Source organism: Hemicordylus capensis, chromosome 15, assembly GCF_027244095.1.
Source record: "Hemicordylus capensis ecotype Gifberg chromosome 15, rHemCap1.1.pri, whole genome shotgun sequence".
Classification (NCBI taxonomy): Eukaryota; Metazoa; Chordata; class Lepidosauria; order Squamata; family Cordylidae; genus Hemicordylus; species Hemicordylus capensis.
Window position 1 is genome coordinate 18,709,039 of NC_069671.1, and position 16,293 is coordinate 18,725,331.

Consider the following 16,293-nt stretch of genomic DNA (forward strand, 5'->3'; position numbering starts at 1 on the left):
GAGACGCAACCCCAAGGAACATACCAGAGCGCCCCTCCCCGCCGTGGTCGGCGTAGATTTGCGGCTTTATGTCGGGAGACAATTTTTTTTTTTTTGCCCCACCCCGGATGGAAGGATTGCTGGTCTTGTAGCAAGCATAGCAGTGCAGCCCGAGCCTATGCATGGTTACTCAGAAGTAAGCCTCACTGGTTTGGGAGGGCTTACTCCCAGGTAAGTGTGCATAGGGCTTCAGACAGTCTGATGATCCCATGATGGCGGAGGGTTAGGTGCGCCTGGGAAGACCAGCCTGGTTGGGGGACACTGATGAGAGCCTGCCTGCACAGGGTGGGGACCTGTCTTTCAATTGATCTGACCCCATGACTGGGAGGTTGAAGTGCATCCAGGCGCCATTAATTTACTGCAGCGCATTAATGCATAGAACCGGTCTGGTCACCCTGCCTTGCACACTTTTTTTGGCCCTTTGTAGAAAGGTTGCTGGCTGTGCATTTCAGGGCTTCTTCGACTGCTTACAAACTTCTCCCCGCCCCCCCCTTCGTCTGCATCAGTCTGTGTATGCACACTGGGCAGGATCCAGACTAAGTTAGGGGTGACTCAGTACCATGGAAATCAATGCGACGGATTAAACATGTCTAACTGCAGCCATGTTATGAAGCCCAATTCATTTCAACGGGGCTTGTCCATGACTTAAGTCTGTCGGTCTTAAATCGCAACTGTGATGTGGAGGAAGGCAAAAAAGAAGAAGAAGAAGAAAAAAGCCAAGCATCTTAAAACGGAACGGGTTTCAACTTCAAGCCGTCTCTTTTGTCATGCATTTTATTTCGTTTTACATCAGCACATGCACTTCTCAGGATAACATGCACCGATCAAAGTGGGCTCTAGTCCGTGGAAGCTTTTGTCCCATTAACAGTATGAGCTTGCAAAGTGCCTCCAGATTCTGGGTTGGCTTTAATGGGATAGATTGCAGGTTCCGGGGGGGGGGGGTGTTGAGAGATGTCCCTAGATTCCTCCCCTGCCCCCACTGCTCGCTCCCGACTTAGGGATGAAGCAGGGGTCCCGACCAGTGCCCCCTCTCACAGGGATTCCCAGCGGTCACATGGACTACAGCTCCCAGAATCCCTAGCTACAGGGCTTTTGCTTGGGGATTATGGGAGTTGTAGTCAACCACATCTGGGAGGGAGCAGCTGCCAGGCTCCAGCAGCGGGGTGGGCTCGCAGAACGGCGGCGGGGCAGCGTTCCCTCTGACAGCGACCCCCAGATGTCCTGGACTACAACTCCCATAATCCCTAGTGAGACGCCATTGCCGCTGGGGATGGTGGGAATTGTAGTCGCCAACATCTGGGGGATTGCTGCTGCAGCAGCAGAGGGAACATTGCTGGGGTGGCGCGCGGGAGGTGGGGGAGACACCGTGCGTGTCAAGTGGCCGGCTGAGGAGGGGAGAGAGCGACGCTCTGCATGCGCTCAGGAGCCCTTTCCCGCCAGGGGCCTGCGGCCAGGCTCTGTTCCAGGTCCCGCGCTGTAAGCCGCGTCCTGCTGCAGTTTCCATGGCGACGGGTCTGCGCGGGCCGCGCTGTGGGGCCCGCCCGGAGCCAAAAAGAGCAAAAAATAGGGGAAGCAGCAGGACAAGGCTGACCTTTGAGGTGCCCTCGGCTTCGCGGGGGGGCCGTTATAGGCTGCCCCCACCAGGAAGAGCCCGCTGCCTTGCCAGCCATTCACCACGTGGGGGCATTCGTCGTGGGGACAGAGACAGCCGCTGGAGAGGATGCTTCCCAAGCGGCGGGGAGTGAGCGGCTAGTTAGCCTCGGAGCAGGGAAACCTCGGGGCGGCAGCAGCAGCAGCGACGCGCCCTGGGCATAGCCTACCCTGCAGGGCTGCTGTGAGGAGGAAAGGGAGAGACCCCTCGTGGTGGGCCACCCCGCCCGCAGGAAGAGGGTGCTTTCGACGCGGGGGCGGGGGGCTGCCTCGGGTGTGAATGTGCACAGGTAGATTTGGGAGGCTCCAGAGCTGTTCCAGTTTTGGAGGTGGTGGGGATGGAGCCCCCCGTCCTCCAGTGATGATTAATTAATTGTTTTGAAAGGCTCGGCTTGGGCAGTGCTTCTTCCTCTCCCTCCAGATTTGGAAAGGGCAGATGGGGGCACTTCTGGCAGTAATGAAGAAGATGATGATGATTTAGCTGTTTATTAAGTGGGTATACACATAGCTCAGTTGCCCTGAGTTGGGATATTGTATACTTAATGATCATTGCCTTTTCTTTCCGTCTTCTGGGCTGGCAGCTGTGGGGTCAGTCCATGGCATTGCGATTCAGAGGGAGTATCTCACTGTGGTGTTGTGTATGTTCTGTAGATCTTAAGATCAAATAATCGTTATGTTTTGGCAAAGGGTGCTTTCATCGGCTAAGGTGTGCTGCACAGAAAACTCTGGCCTGCATTGGATGAGAGTACACAGGGCTGTTGACATGATGGAGAAAAAGGCCAAAGGCAGGTGAGCAATGCTGATCAGTCCACATCTTGTTGATATTTTAATAGACTGGATGGTGTCAGCTTTGGGGAGCAAGGGGTGCCAGGATGCAGAAACCCCTGTTCGAATAGCTACTGCCCTTACAGTTATGCTTTTCCCTTGTAGAACTCTGCTCAAGTGAGTAGACCTTTCACCCGAGCAGAGTTCTGTATCTCGGCTCACACGATTCCCCCCCGCCCAAAATTTTGCTCACATGATTTTATTTTTCCTCTTCAAATTTTGCTTATGTGGAATTTTGTGCAAATGGGTATTTTTAAAAACCCAATATGTGAGCGTGAACAAATTACTTCTCTCTGGGCCACGGATTTCTGGGTAACAGACTGTTTTTCTCATGTCTTTTGTGCAAAAAAAGTTTACTTGCAAATGAAGACTTTTTGTAGATCAGACGTGTTCTTTTTAAAATTTTCTCTCTGTTAGCAGATCCTCTCTCATACCAAATCCCTGTATGTTATCCACAGCCAGTAGTTCAGACAGTCAGGTTCAAAACCGCCTTCTTGTTTTCTAGTCCCCTCCCCACCCCCAAATAGAGATAGGCCAAGCAACTGTAGCAGCATCCTGAGAATAAATGAGACCAGGAGGAAGAGGCTGCTTGGTCAATTTTCTTATTTCTGTATGTGTGTTGTAAAAGTTTTAGTTTATCAGCTCATCTGGGCACTTATATCTGCTTAATTGTGACTCCAGTGGCAAAAGTGAAAATCTGTTTTATTTTCCCTTAAAGTTTAAGGTTTCCAAAGTCACAGAAATTGCATAGTCCTATGGAAGGTGCAGTCGGTCAGCTTGTTCCTTCTCGTTTTACTGGAAATTGGGGTCGTAGAATCTCGTATCGTGTTGCATACACTTGGAACCGAGGTGGGAGGTTAAAAGAACTCCGTATCAGGTAAGATTGATATTTCTGTATGGAGTTTCTGGGTGTTCATCCTGAAGAACTTAGCCGAAAGTTCATAGAGAACAAATATATTCTAAAAAGCATTGAGTTGTCCTTATATTTGTTCTTTTATTTTCCAGGCACCTGGCCAGGAAATTCCTTTACCTGTGGATGAAGAAGGTGTTTGGAAGGATCCTCTTTTCCACTGCCAGGTCACTGAAGCAAGATCTTTGCTTCAAGGGGTTTAGCATTTTTGTATTAAAATTCTGGTCAGCTGCTAGCTAGGCAACTGGCTCTAAACACCAGTGTTGTCCACAACTGATCTTGCTGATCTGAAGGATTGTGGCTTGTTTTCTGTGACTTCTATCCAAACTTATATCCATATCCTGGTTGCATATGAATGGGAGACTTGATGTGTGAGCACTGTAAGATATTCCCCTTATGGGATGGAACTGCTCTGGGAAAAGCATCTAGGTCCCTCCCTGGCAGCATCTCCAAGATAGGCCTGTGAGAGATTCCTGCCTGCAGCCTTGGAGAAGCCACTGCCAGTCTGTGCAGACAATACTGAGCTAAATGGACCGATGGTCTGACTCAGTATATGGCAGCTTCCTGTGTTCCTATATGATCTGCATAGAACGCAAACTTGGTAAAGAAATAATAGCTTTGTCCCAAGGCGGAGAGGGTCCTGCTGAAGACTTTCCTTCTCCCCTACCTATTCCCATGTTCCGTCCCAAACAACCGCTTCTAAAGGTGGAGCACATCCAAAACTGCAGTTGCTGGTTCAGAATTTGCCTAGACTGAGGCTTGCTGGCCCACGTCAGCTTGTGGTTTAGATCCTTGGGTTGGTGGCCGCTCATAGACTATAGGTTGTTGGATGATATGGGTTCAGACATCATGACAAACTATGGTTTAGCGTTGCATCTGAACCCTCTCTTTCCATCAGCCTACTGTTGAATTATTGGAGAATTTGGATGCTAATTCTGGCTAATTCTTACCTGTACCACCTTCTTTACTGTGAGATTTCAGGAGGGTCACTGACCATCTCATCTCACTGAACAGCTCTGTCTTCTTGCCAGTCCAAAAAGGAACAGCAACATGCCCAGGAGTTGGAACGGAATTGCTTCTAGAAGGGCTTGCCTGTTCACAGAGGGAAGGCATGTCCCTGCTCACAGTTAAGCTTGCTTAAGTCTTGTTCATCTTAGTGGGAACGAAGTGTTCCGAACTGCAGTCTGGATTGCAACCAAAGTGTCACATGTTGTGAAAAACTATAAGTGGGTTAAGCAGAGAGAGAGAGAACAGAATTTTACAGAAATGGATTTAATATCACAGGTACATTGCTATTGTCCTAAATGCTCTGTATTCTCTGCATGGTTTAGATGCTACTATGATCGGAGGATACTTAGGAAAGCCTTTGGAGAGTGGAAGGAAGAATGGTGGTTGGCTTGCAGAGAATGGAAGCTGACCATTAGGGCTGACTGCCATTACAGGTCTGTGATATGGACTTCTTCATTCCCTAGTAGAATGCTGGTAGAAATCTCCTGTTTGTTGAAGTGTGCCAGGAAAGAGCCTGTGCCCTCGTAAGCAGCAAATGACCAGAGAGATGCCTTTTCAACAATTCTACGTCCTTGTCAGCCACTGATTCCAAAAAGCACGTTTTCCTTCAAGTATCCAAATTAAAGCAACCGACAGACAAAAACCTCAATTCAGATATTGCACCAAACAGTGACTGACATACTGAGGAAACCTAGTCAAAGTAGTCCCGTTGTAATCAAAGTTAGGTGGGACTACCTTGACTAATTTTCCTCAGTATATCTGCCAGTAGTTTGTGTTAACCAGTTTAGAACCCAAAGCAGAATCTGAGCTTCCAGATATATGGGCAGAGCATGGCCAAGGAGGTGATAGGCTGACTTCTTGTTTTTTGTTTTCACATACTGATGGGCTACATGGTTATCTGCAGGACTTTTTCTGGGAGGTGGGACACAAAGGCTGCTATTCTATAGCTACTTTCCTGGGAGTAAGCCCCATTGAATTCAATGGGATTGACTCAATCGGGCGGGGATGCCTCCTCTTGCTCCCCCCTCCAGACATTCATGATGGATTACAGCTTTGAAATAAATTAACTAAAGCCACTAAACTGGTTTTTTGCCTCTCTGTCCCACATACCTGAGGGACCGCCTGCTCCCAAAGGTTGCTGTCCACTTGATGGGGCTCTGCTCTGGATGCTAACAATTCGGGAGGCTTGCCTGTCATGCATGCGGGGCAGGGCCTTCTCAGTTGTTGCCCCCAGACTCCGAAATGCTCTCCTGGTGGCCATCCACTCCTCCATCTCCATCACAGATTTTAGAAAGCTTGCGAAATTGTAGCTTTTTACCCAGGCTTTTATATGATTGTTTTTATTGCTAGTAGTCTTGTTTTAACTTTTGTGTGAACTGCCTTGAGATTGTTTTAATGAAAGGCAGTATAGAAATTTAACAATAAATAAATATTATTGTTTTAAAAGGGAAAGTAGTTTGTCACTTGGAGGCAATTCCACAGGCAAGCAGGCAAATGGCTATTTGCACACCTGTTTGATTACTTTTTGTTGTCACTGCCGATAAACAAATATTTTCAGCAATGTTACTGGAAGCTTAGTATACAAAGCAGTTCCAAATGAGTCATCTGCATAATACAAGGCTAGACCAGATTAAGGCCTGTGACAAAGTATTCTTTGCTTCTGTTGGCCAGGTACTTCCTGTACAACCTGATCTTTCAGGCCTGGGGGTGCTACATGCTCCAGCAGCGGGAGAAGAAGAAGAAACATTGTGTTGCAGAGGCTCATGGTGAGAGAGCGGAGTAATGAAGCACAGACGGCTGTTCTGGAAGCATGCGAAAGCACCTTGGCTCCTCTCGGCATGCTTTTCCGATGCCATGCAATACAGTGCCACGTGCAGATGGCAGTCTGCTTGAACCTGGCATTGAGCCTTCCCTTCTTGGGATTCTGTCCTGTGCCCTTGCGGAGGCCAATGCAAAAGCTCAGGGGGTTCTCCATCTGCTCTGTAGTCTCCATTTTATTATTTTAAGCATGTAAACATGTTTGACCACGTATTTATTTGGTTTCCCACAGTAGCCAAACGCAGGACGCTTTGGTCATGGCAGCATTGGCAGAGCTATGTGTTATTGCGCCGGATGAAGCATAGGATGCACTTGGAGGCATTCAGATTCAGGGAGCAAAGCATCTTGCGGTAAGAACAGATTCAGACAAACAGGAGTTGGAATGGAACTCTTGCTCTTCCATCAGTATTTCAGCATCTTCCTATATCGCTGCTGCCCGATACAGTACCAGCGGGGATTCAAACCAGCAACCTGCTTGTTAGTCAAGCTTTTCTCTAGTCCTTGTTTTATCTATCTATTTATTTGTTTTATATACCGCCCTTCCAAAAATGGCTCAGAATTTGCAGAACTGCTGTTCCCATCATCCTCTGCAGAGTTAAATACTGTTGTTGGATTGTTTTGTTTTCAACAGTCTGTCATGGAGATTGTGGAGAAAGAGGTGGTGCGCGAACCAAGCTAGTTATGAAATGGACGCTCGGGCTCTGCAGCACTGGGCCCAAAACTTGGAGTGTTGGGTGAGTGCTGGAAATACCAGTCTTTTAAACCCCATGTGCCGTAGGCAACAAAGAGTAAGCCGAAGGAAGAAAATTATTTCAAAGATCAGCAGCTGCCGTTAGCAGTGATGGGCGCTGCTTCCGTTAATCATGAGAACAGACAAACTGGGTGGATCTGACCATCTGGTCCAGTCTTCTGTTTCCAGCAGTCACCTCTAGAAGCTCATAAGCTGCCAGCGAAGCAGGATCCCAGAGCATGGTCTTGAGGGTACATCATACAGCCACCTTGCTGAAACCAAGCCGCTCTTGGTGTGGTTACTGCCTGGATGGGAGACCCGTGGGGTGCCACATTTGGGGTGGGGCCATAGCTCAGTGGTAGAGCATCTGCTTTGCATGGAGGGGGGTCCCAGATTCAATCCCAGGCAGCATCTCCTTGCTTCCTTGCTCTTGGCTCTCTCTTCTTCCTGTTGATTCTCTGCATTTGTGTTGTTAGGCCTGGCTCCAGTGGAAAGGCCTCTACACGTGTATCCAGCATGAAAAGGAGAAGGCAGTCATGGCAATGAAGCACTGCCACCACAAGGAGACGAGGAGAGCCATAAAATCCTGGTGTGCCTACGTTCAGCTCCGAAGGGAGAAGAAGCGCCAGGACGGTGAGCTGGACGGGACATTCCGAAACAAAAAAACAGAGTTAATTTCACTCTGCCGGTGGGACAGATTAATGGGTTTCTTCCAAGTGAGATGCTCTTGATTCTGGATGGTACCAGTACAAGAGGACCTGGGCCAGAGTTGCCAAGCGGTCTGCTAAAAGCCTTGGCGATTGTGCAAGTTGTCTGTCTGACCACACACACAAGTCCCTACAGAAGAGTAAAACACAACTGAGTATGGTTTCGAAGGGGATAGCTTTGCTCCCAACTGCTCCATCTTGCCCTCAGTGGAAAACCGCTTGCTTTCAAATGTAGCATTGCGTATTCTGCTTGTCTGGGGAAAACCTTGCTTTCCTTCCAGTTTAAACCTCTGGGTGGCCCGGAGAGAGAAGCCTGGGAACAGTTTCTGGGGAACACCCTCAATTCTTGGAGCATCCTTGTGTTTCAGCATGGCGCAGGGTGCGCAGACCCTTGCTTTCAGTGAGAGAGGCAACCTCTCATGTGTATTCCTGAAAGGGTTCCTTTCTTTTAAAGTTTGAGCGACCATTGATCCATAAGGGCCACTCTTCTTCTCAGGGAGAAGATCCATAGCTTAAATCCTCAAGACCTATTCTTTCCAGCTCCTGTTGAACAACTGTCACTTGAGTTGTGCACAATTCCCTGACCCCTGATATTAGCACAGAGGAGGCCATTTGTGTCTCTCTTGTTCTAGAGCTGGCTTTGCAGCATCGCCAGAGCTGCGCGCTCCTTCAGCATTTCTCCCTGTGGCAGCTGACATGGGAACGCAAACGGCAATTGCACATCCACCAGGAGCGCATTGTTCAGCTGGCAGCAAGGGTCACCTTGAGGAGAGTCTTCACACGATGGAAGCGCTGTATCCTTCCTCTTGTGGCCCTTCTGTAGGGGGTCAGGGATGTGGGCAGTAAGCATGGGCACCCATTGGATGAACAGGGACAAATGTCCCTGGGGTCAGGCAGCCCCAAGGTGCCCACAAGAAGGCCACGCCTGCCCTGTCACTGCCCCGCTGCTGTTATTTCTGTTGGCCTCTGGGGTGGGGTGGGAAGGCCTCTGATCAGTAGCGGCAGCAGCGGGCGCTGTAGCCCTCTGGCTGAACTGTGCACCTGCACAGTTCGGATATGGATGTTGCATGCCCATGATGTCACAGCCATGTGACGTCCATATCCGAACTGTGCAGGTGCACAGTTTATCTAGAGAGGCCGGCCGGCCAGCTGTAACACCCACCGCCGTCGCCTGGCTCACCCCCCCCCGAGGTAAACAGAAATAGTGGGGGCAGGGTAGGGGCGGCGGTGGTGGGGAGACATTGGTTGCCCCGCCCTTTGCATCTGATGTCAGATGCAGGGGGTGTGGCTTAGGGTGCTGTGGGCGCCTGCACTTTGCATGTGCACAGGGGCCCCCTGAAAAAGATTTTGGCCCCTGGCCCCCAGGGGTCTCGCTGTGCCCCTGGCAGTAAGGTTTGGGTAACCCTCTGTTAATTCCAGGTTCCAGCACTGGAACAAAGACTGGGACGGGGCCTTTTGCTCTGTTCTATGACCCACTGGATCAGCATAGTGGCTCAGAGATAGATCACTGTGCATGTCAAATCGAATGAATGAATGAATGTATTTAAAGATACATGTGCAAAATGTATGCAAGCATTCCAAGAATGTGAGCCTGGATTGCTGGCTTACTCCCCTGCCTAACCAAAGACGTAGCAGGCACAAAGTCGAAAGGAACCGATCAAGCAAAGGTGATGCAGATTAACCTGCAGAACTCACGGACCCAGAGGCAGGGGATTCCTCCCTACTACTGCTGAGGAGTCAGTCTGATTGAGCTGGGTAAACGAGACGTTTCTTCCTTAACGCGTATCACAGATGTGGCACTGTGTGCCGAAGCCACCAAGCATCATGAGGTGGCTGAGCATCACTACAGACTTCGCCTGTTGGTAAGAAGTGTGTCATGTCCTTGGTGGGCGAGAGCCTGCCCTCCTGAATTACTCCAGACTAACAAGCTGCTAGGATTCTCACCTTGGTCTTCTTGGAACAGAGGCAGCCTCTTGTGGCTCAAGCAGCAAGATGTTCTGGCCAGTGCCAGCTGCCTGCTGTGTACTGATAGGAGAGGTGGGGCTGGGAATCTGAGGGTGCGTCTGCTGCTGTTGCTGCAGCAGCACAGTTTTAAGGCCAGGGCTCCCGTACACTTGACTGCGCTTTGTATGGGTGAACTTCCTGGCAGATTAAGCCCAGACTGTCTCCCATTTATTGTGACCAGGTTCTGCTACTGTTTCGGCTTGCCTTATGGTAGTGCCACCTCCACATAAAGCTACAAGGTTGGGGACCCCCATTCTAGGGGGTAGATGTCCCATTGCTGTTTTAAAGACCATGCCTTTTACCCAGGAGTTTACTGCTTGTTTGAGGAGCTTGGGGTAATCTGTATTTCAATCTGGTTCTGCGTTGTTTTGAATATTGACTTCTGCTTTTGTTCACCAGGTGTTTAAGGTATATTGTGGATTTTCTCTTTTGTCTTTATTGTAACTTCTGTTATGTACATCGCCTTGAGATGTCATGAATGGTGGTTGATAAATAGGGTTGGCTTCTGAAGACTCGGTTTTGCCTTTATAGCAAAAGCAGCTGTGTTCTTGGACTTAGAGGGGTCATTCACACAGTCCAAACCTATGTTCTACCCGGGTTTGGGAGCTGTGTGTGCTCCCAGTTTTTGGTTGTGTGGAAGCAAGGTAAGAAAAGCTACCCAGGTTTTCCTCCTACCTTGCTTCCACACAACCAAAAACTGGGAGCACACACAGCTCCCAAACCCGGGTAGAACATAGGTTTGGACTGTGTGAATGACCTCAGGCTTTCTGCTTTTCACAGTGCCGTGGGCTTTGTGCCTTACGAAAGAATGTTGTGGATGCTTCTCTCAAGCGAATGAGAAGAAATTTGGCTTATCGGCAGCACCAAGTTACAGTGAGTCTGAGCTGGTTACACCCTGCATTCGAACTCCAAATCTCACGACTTTCTCACATTGGCAAGAAGAGAATCCTCTTGTGCTTCAGGCCTCATGCAAACACTGTGCAAAGCTGCAGGAAACACTTTTATGAACAGCTACATAGGAGTTGGGCCACTGTGGAACACTGTCATGAGAAGGGCAGATCTGTGCAGGCCAACAGTTGGGAATCCCCAGGCTCCAGCTGATGATTTATTTATTTTTAACAGTTAGTTTTACAGAAAATCTGGATAACCAAAACCGAATACTGGTCATCTGTGTCTGCTGTAAATAACCTGATTGTGGAGTCTGTCTGTCTGTCCCTCCCGCCCCAATACAGTAACTTTTTATCATTAAGGGCAGACATCCTTTTGTTGCTGTTTCTCTTTTTAAAAGGGTCGCCTCCCTCTTCAGTCTGCTTAAGGGCCCCTAGATTTAACACGCTACACACTATAGCCGTATTCTGACATTATGCTGTTTTTGTGTGAATGACTGTACCAGCATTCATGTAAAAAGTGAAGCTGGTTACAGGTCATTCAAATGCATGGTACAGATAGGAATTGTACTGCTGCACTTGTGTTCAATACCTGTGTACACTAAATGTCCGTATGAGAGTTGGACATAACATGTGAATGGGACTTACGTCTCTTCTGGCTTTGTTCCAGCTTTTGCACAGGATCTGGAATGGTTGGAAGTCTCGTTTGGAACAGAAGGAAGAAGACCGAGACCAGTCCCTGACGCTGGCAGCTCATTCACACTACAGGTGTCTCAGGGTAGCCAACTTGGTGGGCGGAAGCACTGCTGTTACTGGCTGTCCTTTGGAAGTCTGCAATCCTCCTGTTGATTCAGTCTTCTAGGCCAATTTCATTAGGCATGGGTTTGCTCATTATTCTGTCTACCCTTTGTTTCTGTTATATTCATATCCTATCTCTTCTCCCTGGAGCTTGGAATGGTGTATAGTTTACTCCTAGGGAGTCGCCCATCCAAGAATTAGCAGACCTAGACCTGCATAATATCAGAGATGGAACAACAGCAGATGCTTTCAGGCCATTCTTTGAGCCATGAGAACTGGTTAGGGAGGGGAAACTCCCTGTTAGCTTCACCTGTATATCCACCTTCTGAAAATCACTCCTCTCTAGCCCAGGTCCCAACCACTACATGGCACGGGTTTGCACTCTGTCCAATTAGTGGCACAATCCACGTACCCTGGCATAGCTGCCATTTGTCTTACAAAGTATATGCCTATACTATTTTCATACAACGATATGATCAAATAGACCATGCATTTTTGCCTTCCCTGGTCAAAGGGCACAGCAAGAAGCAGCATCCAAGAGTTCTGGCTGTGTCTTCACTGCAGCAAGTTGTCTGAAAACATGTGCAGATTTCATTGCTTCTGTAGTGTAGCCGGAGTGGCACGCTCATCTCAGCATTGGGACCCAGTGGGCATGTTCTTATCCTTGGGATTTTCTGTCCCTTTTCTTCCCGCCATATGGAGAGCTGTCCTTGGTCCTGAGCTGCAGGGAGCTGTCCATAGAGCCCAGAGCAGCTGTTTACTGAACTGCACCTGCTTTACATTTCAGCTTGGTCCTGCTGCATAAGTCCCTCCAGACCTGGCTACACCGTGCCAACTGGGAAAGGGGCAGGAAGGTAAGCAGCTTCTGTGGCACAGTATTCCTTAAACTTTCCAAACCTCGAGCACCAGCCTCCCAAGTGGGGCCTGCTTTTCCAGAGATATCGGCCAGCTTTTTCTTCTCCCCATCTGTCCTAATCCCTCTTGCTCTTCTGAACTCTGTCGTTGTTTATATAAAAAAGAAAAGAAATGAGGACGGTAGTGCCGCTGATGTGACCCAGTTGTGGTCACAAGCTGTTGGATCCCAACCATGCTTTGCCAAAAGGTACATGTGCAAATTCTGCTTTCTGCCACTCCTGGTTCTCAAGGCCGATTCTTCTGGGCAATGTTAAAACTTCCTCTGGTACTTTTCGTGCTCAAGGCAGGCATGGTCAGAGTTATGAGGACCTTTGGAAAAGTGAGGACAGCTGCTCCACAAACACAGGTCTTTCCGGTAGCTTGAGCCTTGGGAGCTCTCCAGGGTGAGAGCCGTAATTCTTGCTTTGAGTATCATAGGGATCTGTTAGGCTGCCTTGTACAGAGTCAGTCCATCGAATTTGGCAACAGCTCTCCAGGGTTTCAAACTGAGAAGGGCCTTTCAGTCCTACCTGGAGAGTCTGCCAGGTGGAGCCTAGGGCCTCTGCATGGAAAGCAGGGACTCTGCCACTGAACCACAGGCCTTCCTTGTTCTAAGTGTGTACCATTTTTCCGTAGTTGCAATGTGCCAAAGCTGATCAGCACTACAAGGAAGTGCTCTTGCCCATCGCCTTCCAGGCCTGGAAGCAATTCAAGGATCATCAGCACTGGTGGAAAGAGACGAAAAGGGTGGCTTTGGGTTTCCACAGGTAAGGGGAATGTTCTTGTGAATAGATTTTGGATAAAACCAGGAATATTTATCATTTATTTATTTATCAAATTTGTACACCGCCCCAAACTTTTGTCTCTGGGCAGTTAACAATAGCATAAAACAAGTTAAAAACATATACAAAAAACTTAAAACAATTTAACAATTTAAAAATAAACCAGAGATTAAAACCTAAAAAAAATTAGGAAGCTGAGAAAGCTTGGGCAAAACGGTGGGTTTTCAGGTGTTTTTTTAAAATTGCCAGAGATGGGGAGGATCGTATCTCAGCAGGGAGTGCATTACACAATCTCTGGGCAGCGACCGAGAAGGGGATAACAGAGGAGTGGCAGGAACCAGGATAACAGAGGAGCACCTCCTTTGTCATACTCCCAACTGTCTGTTACGGCCTTCTGGAGAGGTCCAGGTGTGGTTGCCACCGGCTTGTTGGGTGGCGACCCAGGACCAGGCTATCTGTGTGGCTGCCCAGGGCTTTGGAGTATGCTCCCTGCTGAAATAAGAGCATTTCCTTCTCTGTTTGTTTTCAAGAAGAACCTCAAGACACTCCTGTTTCCTCAGGCTTTTAATTAGAATTAATTTTAATAATTTCAAAAACTTCTTTTAATAGTTATTTTATTCTGTTATTCTATTCTATTGGTTTCATTGTTTTATGTATTTTAGTTTGTGACTATTAAATATTTTAGATTTTGTACACCGCTTAGAGATGTACATATCAGGTGGTATAACAATAGGGTTGATAGACAGATAAATACATACATACAGCTCAGGAATCCCTCCTTACTGGTTCTTTGCACCACGTTGCAGGGATGTGTGGACCCGGCGATGGTTTGAACGTTGGCAGCGGAGGACGCAGCAACAGCAAGAGACCTGCATGGCCGAGAAAATGGTAAACTCAGTGCCGCCTGCCACCTCTGAACACCTCCTCTGCACTGCTTCTTGTGATTGTGTCTGGGTGTTTCAGAGAGGAATGATCCTTCCTTGAGAAGGCTGACCTGGCCTCTGTCACCCATGCCTGAGTCCCATCTCCTCCACTGCTCTTTCTCCTCCTTGCAGGCTGCTCTACACTCGGAGCAGAGGCTCCGGGCTCGCTTCTGGTGCTTCTGGCACAGGAGAACCGTGGCCCGTCGGGAGGAGCAAGAGGGAGCCTCCCTGGCCAAAGAGCATCACAGCCGCAAGCTCCTGCAGGCCACGTTTTGTCTCTGGAAGGAGGGCGTTCAGGAGATTAAAGAAGAGTAAGGCAGTGAAAAGGGGACTCAGTATCAGCTCGTGCTTCCGGTTGCCTTTACAGCAAACAGTGACTTTGCAATAATCATAATAAACTTTGTTATCTAGGTGGTTCCACAATAGAGGATTAAAACATACAATAAAAACACATAACACATTAAATCATAACAGACAAAAAAGGTGAAAGGAAAATACAATACAAAGCAGCTTAAAAACCCATTTTAAAATTAGTTAAAAATCAGATTGAATCTGAAAACCAAAATTTAAAAGGCCTAGGTAAACAAAAAAAGTCTTTACCTGGCGTCTGAAAGAACAAAGTGACGAAGCCAGGCGAACCTCACGGTGGAGGCTATTCCATAAATGCTTGAGAGTGTGTCTGCTGTGCTTTTCCTTAGGAGGACAAAGGAAGCCGAGGCTTTGAGATTCCACTCTGCACAGCTCCTGCGGCAGTCTTGGAGCCAATGGCAACAGGTGGGGGACGCTGCCGGAGCCCTCCCTAGCGGGGTGGCTTGTGTGCAAGGATGGGGTCGCATGGGCTCTGTGTGCGGATGTTTTGCCCCTCAGGAAGCCCCCCTTTGAAAGTAGTGATAGAAACCAGGTCAGCTGGCATCTGCTTGCTTGTCTAGCATAGTTCTACTTCCAACATCCAGATTTTCTTAGACTTTCAGTTCGTGAGGAGCAAGGGAGTGAATGCTGGCCATGACCTTGGCATCCCTGTATAGGCTAGGACCAGATTGCCTTCAGATCTTGGCTCTCCAGCTGTTGCTGAACTACAACTACAACCTGAGCCATTTTGGAGGGGCGGTATACAAATCCAGTAAATAAATTAAATAAATAAACTCCCATCATCCCCAGCTGCAGTAAACTGCTCCTGGAGATTATGGGGGTTGTAGTTCAGCAACACCTGAAGAGCCAAGGTTGCTTCCCCCTGCCTTATGGACTTACTGCATCCATGTCCACCTGTCCTAGCTTGGAGAAGTGCGTCACAGGCTCTGCTCTGAGACAGCCCTTTTCAGTGGTGAAGCTGCAGGTCTTATTTATTATCATTATCATTATTATTATTATTATTATTTTATTATTATTACATTTATAGCCTGCTCTTCCTCCAAGGAGCCCAGAGTGGTGTACTACATACTTAAGTTTCTCAACAACCCTGTGAGGTAGGTTAGGCTGAGAGAGACGTGACTGGCCCAGAGTCACCCAGCAAGTCTCATGGCTGAATGGGGATTTGAACTCAGGTCTCCCCGGTCCTAGTCCAGCACTCTTAACCACTACACCACACTGGCTGGAGATGAATCATCACCAGGAGATGAATTCCACGTTGGCCACTTTTAAGCAAGGCTAAATACCTTTTCCCTTGTGTTATGATGCTGAGATTTGTCATTACTATGTTTTTTAAATTCTTCTAGTCCTGTTAGAAAAAGTCAAGCAAATATGATAATGGAGGGAAGAGCACAGAGATATGGGGTAGGTAGGCTGTAGAAGTTGAGGAGGACAAGGAGCTCTGTGAGACTCTGAAGCCCCGATCCTCAAAGTGCTCGGGAGCCTTGTCCTGCTGCCCCTTGGCCTGGAAGATTTCAACAACCCTTACCCAACCTTCTCAGGCTTTTCACTGTAGCCCCAAGAGCTAGAAGCTTGCTTTGCTTTAAAACATTTTGGTTCCTAGGATGCCCAGTTTAGTGCCTGCTCTCATGTTCTGTGTGTGAAATGCATGCAGTTGTGAGAGAATTGCTGTACTGGAGTGATGCTGTTAAACATAGAATCCTCTTAGCAAAGAGAGGGGCAGGGAAGGGAGTTGGGACTAGAGCAAGGCTGGGTTAGGTAGGAGCAGTTAGTGGTGTGGGTGGGTTCCATGGACAGTAACTTCCCTGTGTGCTTCCTCTTGAAATAACCTGGCTTGGCTTGTTCTTTCGTGCAGAGCCCTTAACTGTTTGTTAGTCTGAAGGAAGCTCTGTATCCCACCCTGGCAGGGAAGTCCCTCTTCCCTGCTTCTGCTTTGTCTCCAAAGGACCCTT

The 16,293-nt window shown here is 48.3% G+C and overlaps 1 protein-coding gene across 12 annotated transcripts in view; it reads left to right on the forward strand.

Moving 5' to 3' along the window:
* The first annotated feature begins 21 nt into the window (after positions 1-21).
* SFI1 (SFI1 centrin binding protein) overlaps positions 22-16,293 on the forward strand; it is a 29,774-nt gene continuing 13,502 nt past the window's right edge. For 5 of the 12 annotated variants that reach the window (XM_053279537.1, XM_053279546.1, XM_053279544.1 and 2 more), the window contains exons 1-18: positions 1,535-1,780; positions 2,377-2,478; positions 3,233-3,391; positions 3,520-3,591; positions 4,756-4,866; positions 6,104-6,198; positions 6,483-6,600; positions 6,882-6,984; positions 7,457-7,613; positions 8,320-8,481; positions 9,479-9,549; positions 10,472-10,564; positions 11,249-11,346; positions 12,164-12,230; positions 12,907-13,037; positions 13,859-13,940; positions 14,108-14,286; positions 14,674-14,749. In XM_053279537.1, coding sequence (XP_053135512.1) covers positions 1,542-1,780; positions 2,377-2,478; positions 3,233-3,391; positions 3,520-3,591; positions 4,756-4,866; positions 6,104-6,198; positions 6,483-6,600; positions 6,882-6,984; positions 7,457-7,613; positions 8,320-8,481; positions 9,479-9,549; positions 10,472-10,564; positions 11,249-11,346; positions 12,164-12,230; positions 12,907-13,037; positions 13,859-13,940; positions 14,108-14,286; positions 14,674-14,749 — 2,115 coding nt within the window. In that variant the 5' untranslated portion in view covers positions 1,535-1,541. The other 7 variants (XM_053279538.1, XM_053279541.1, XM_053279540.1 and 4 more) reach the window with 7 other exon arrangements.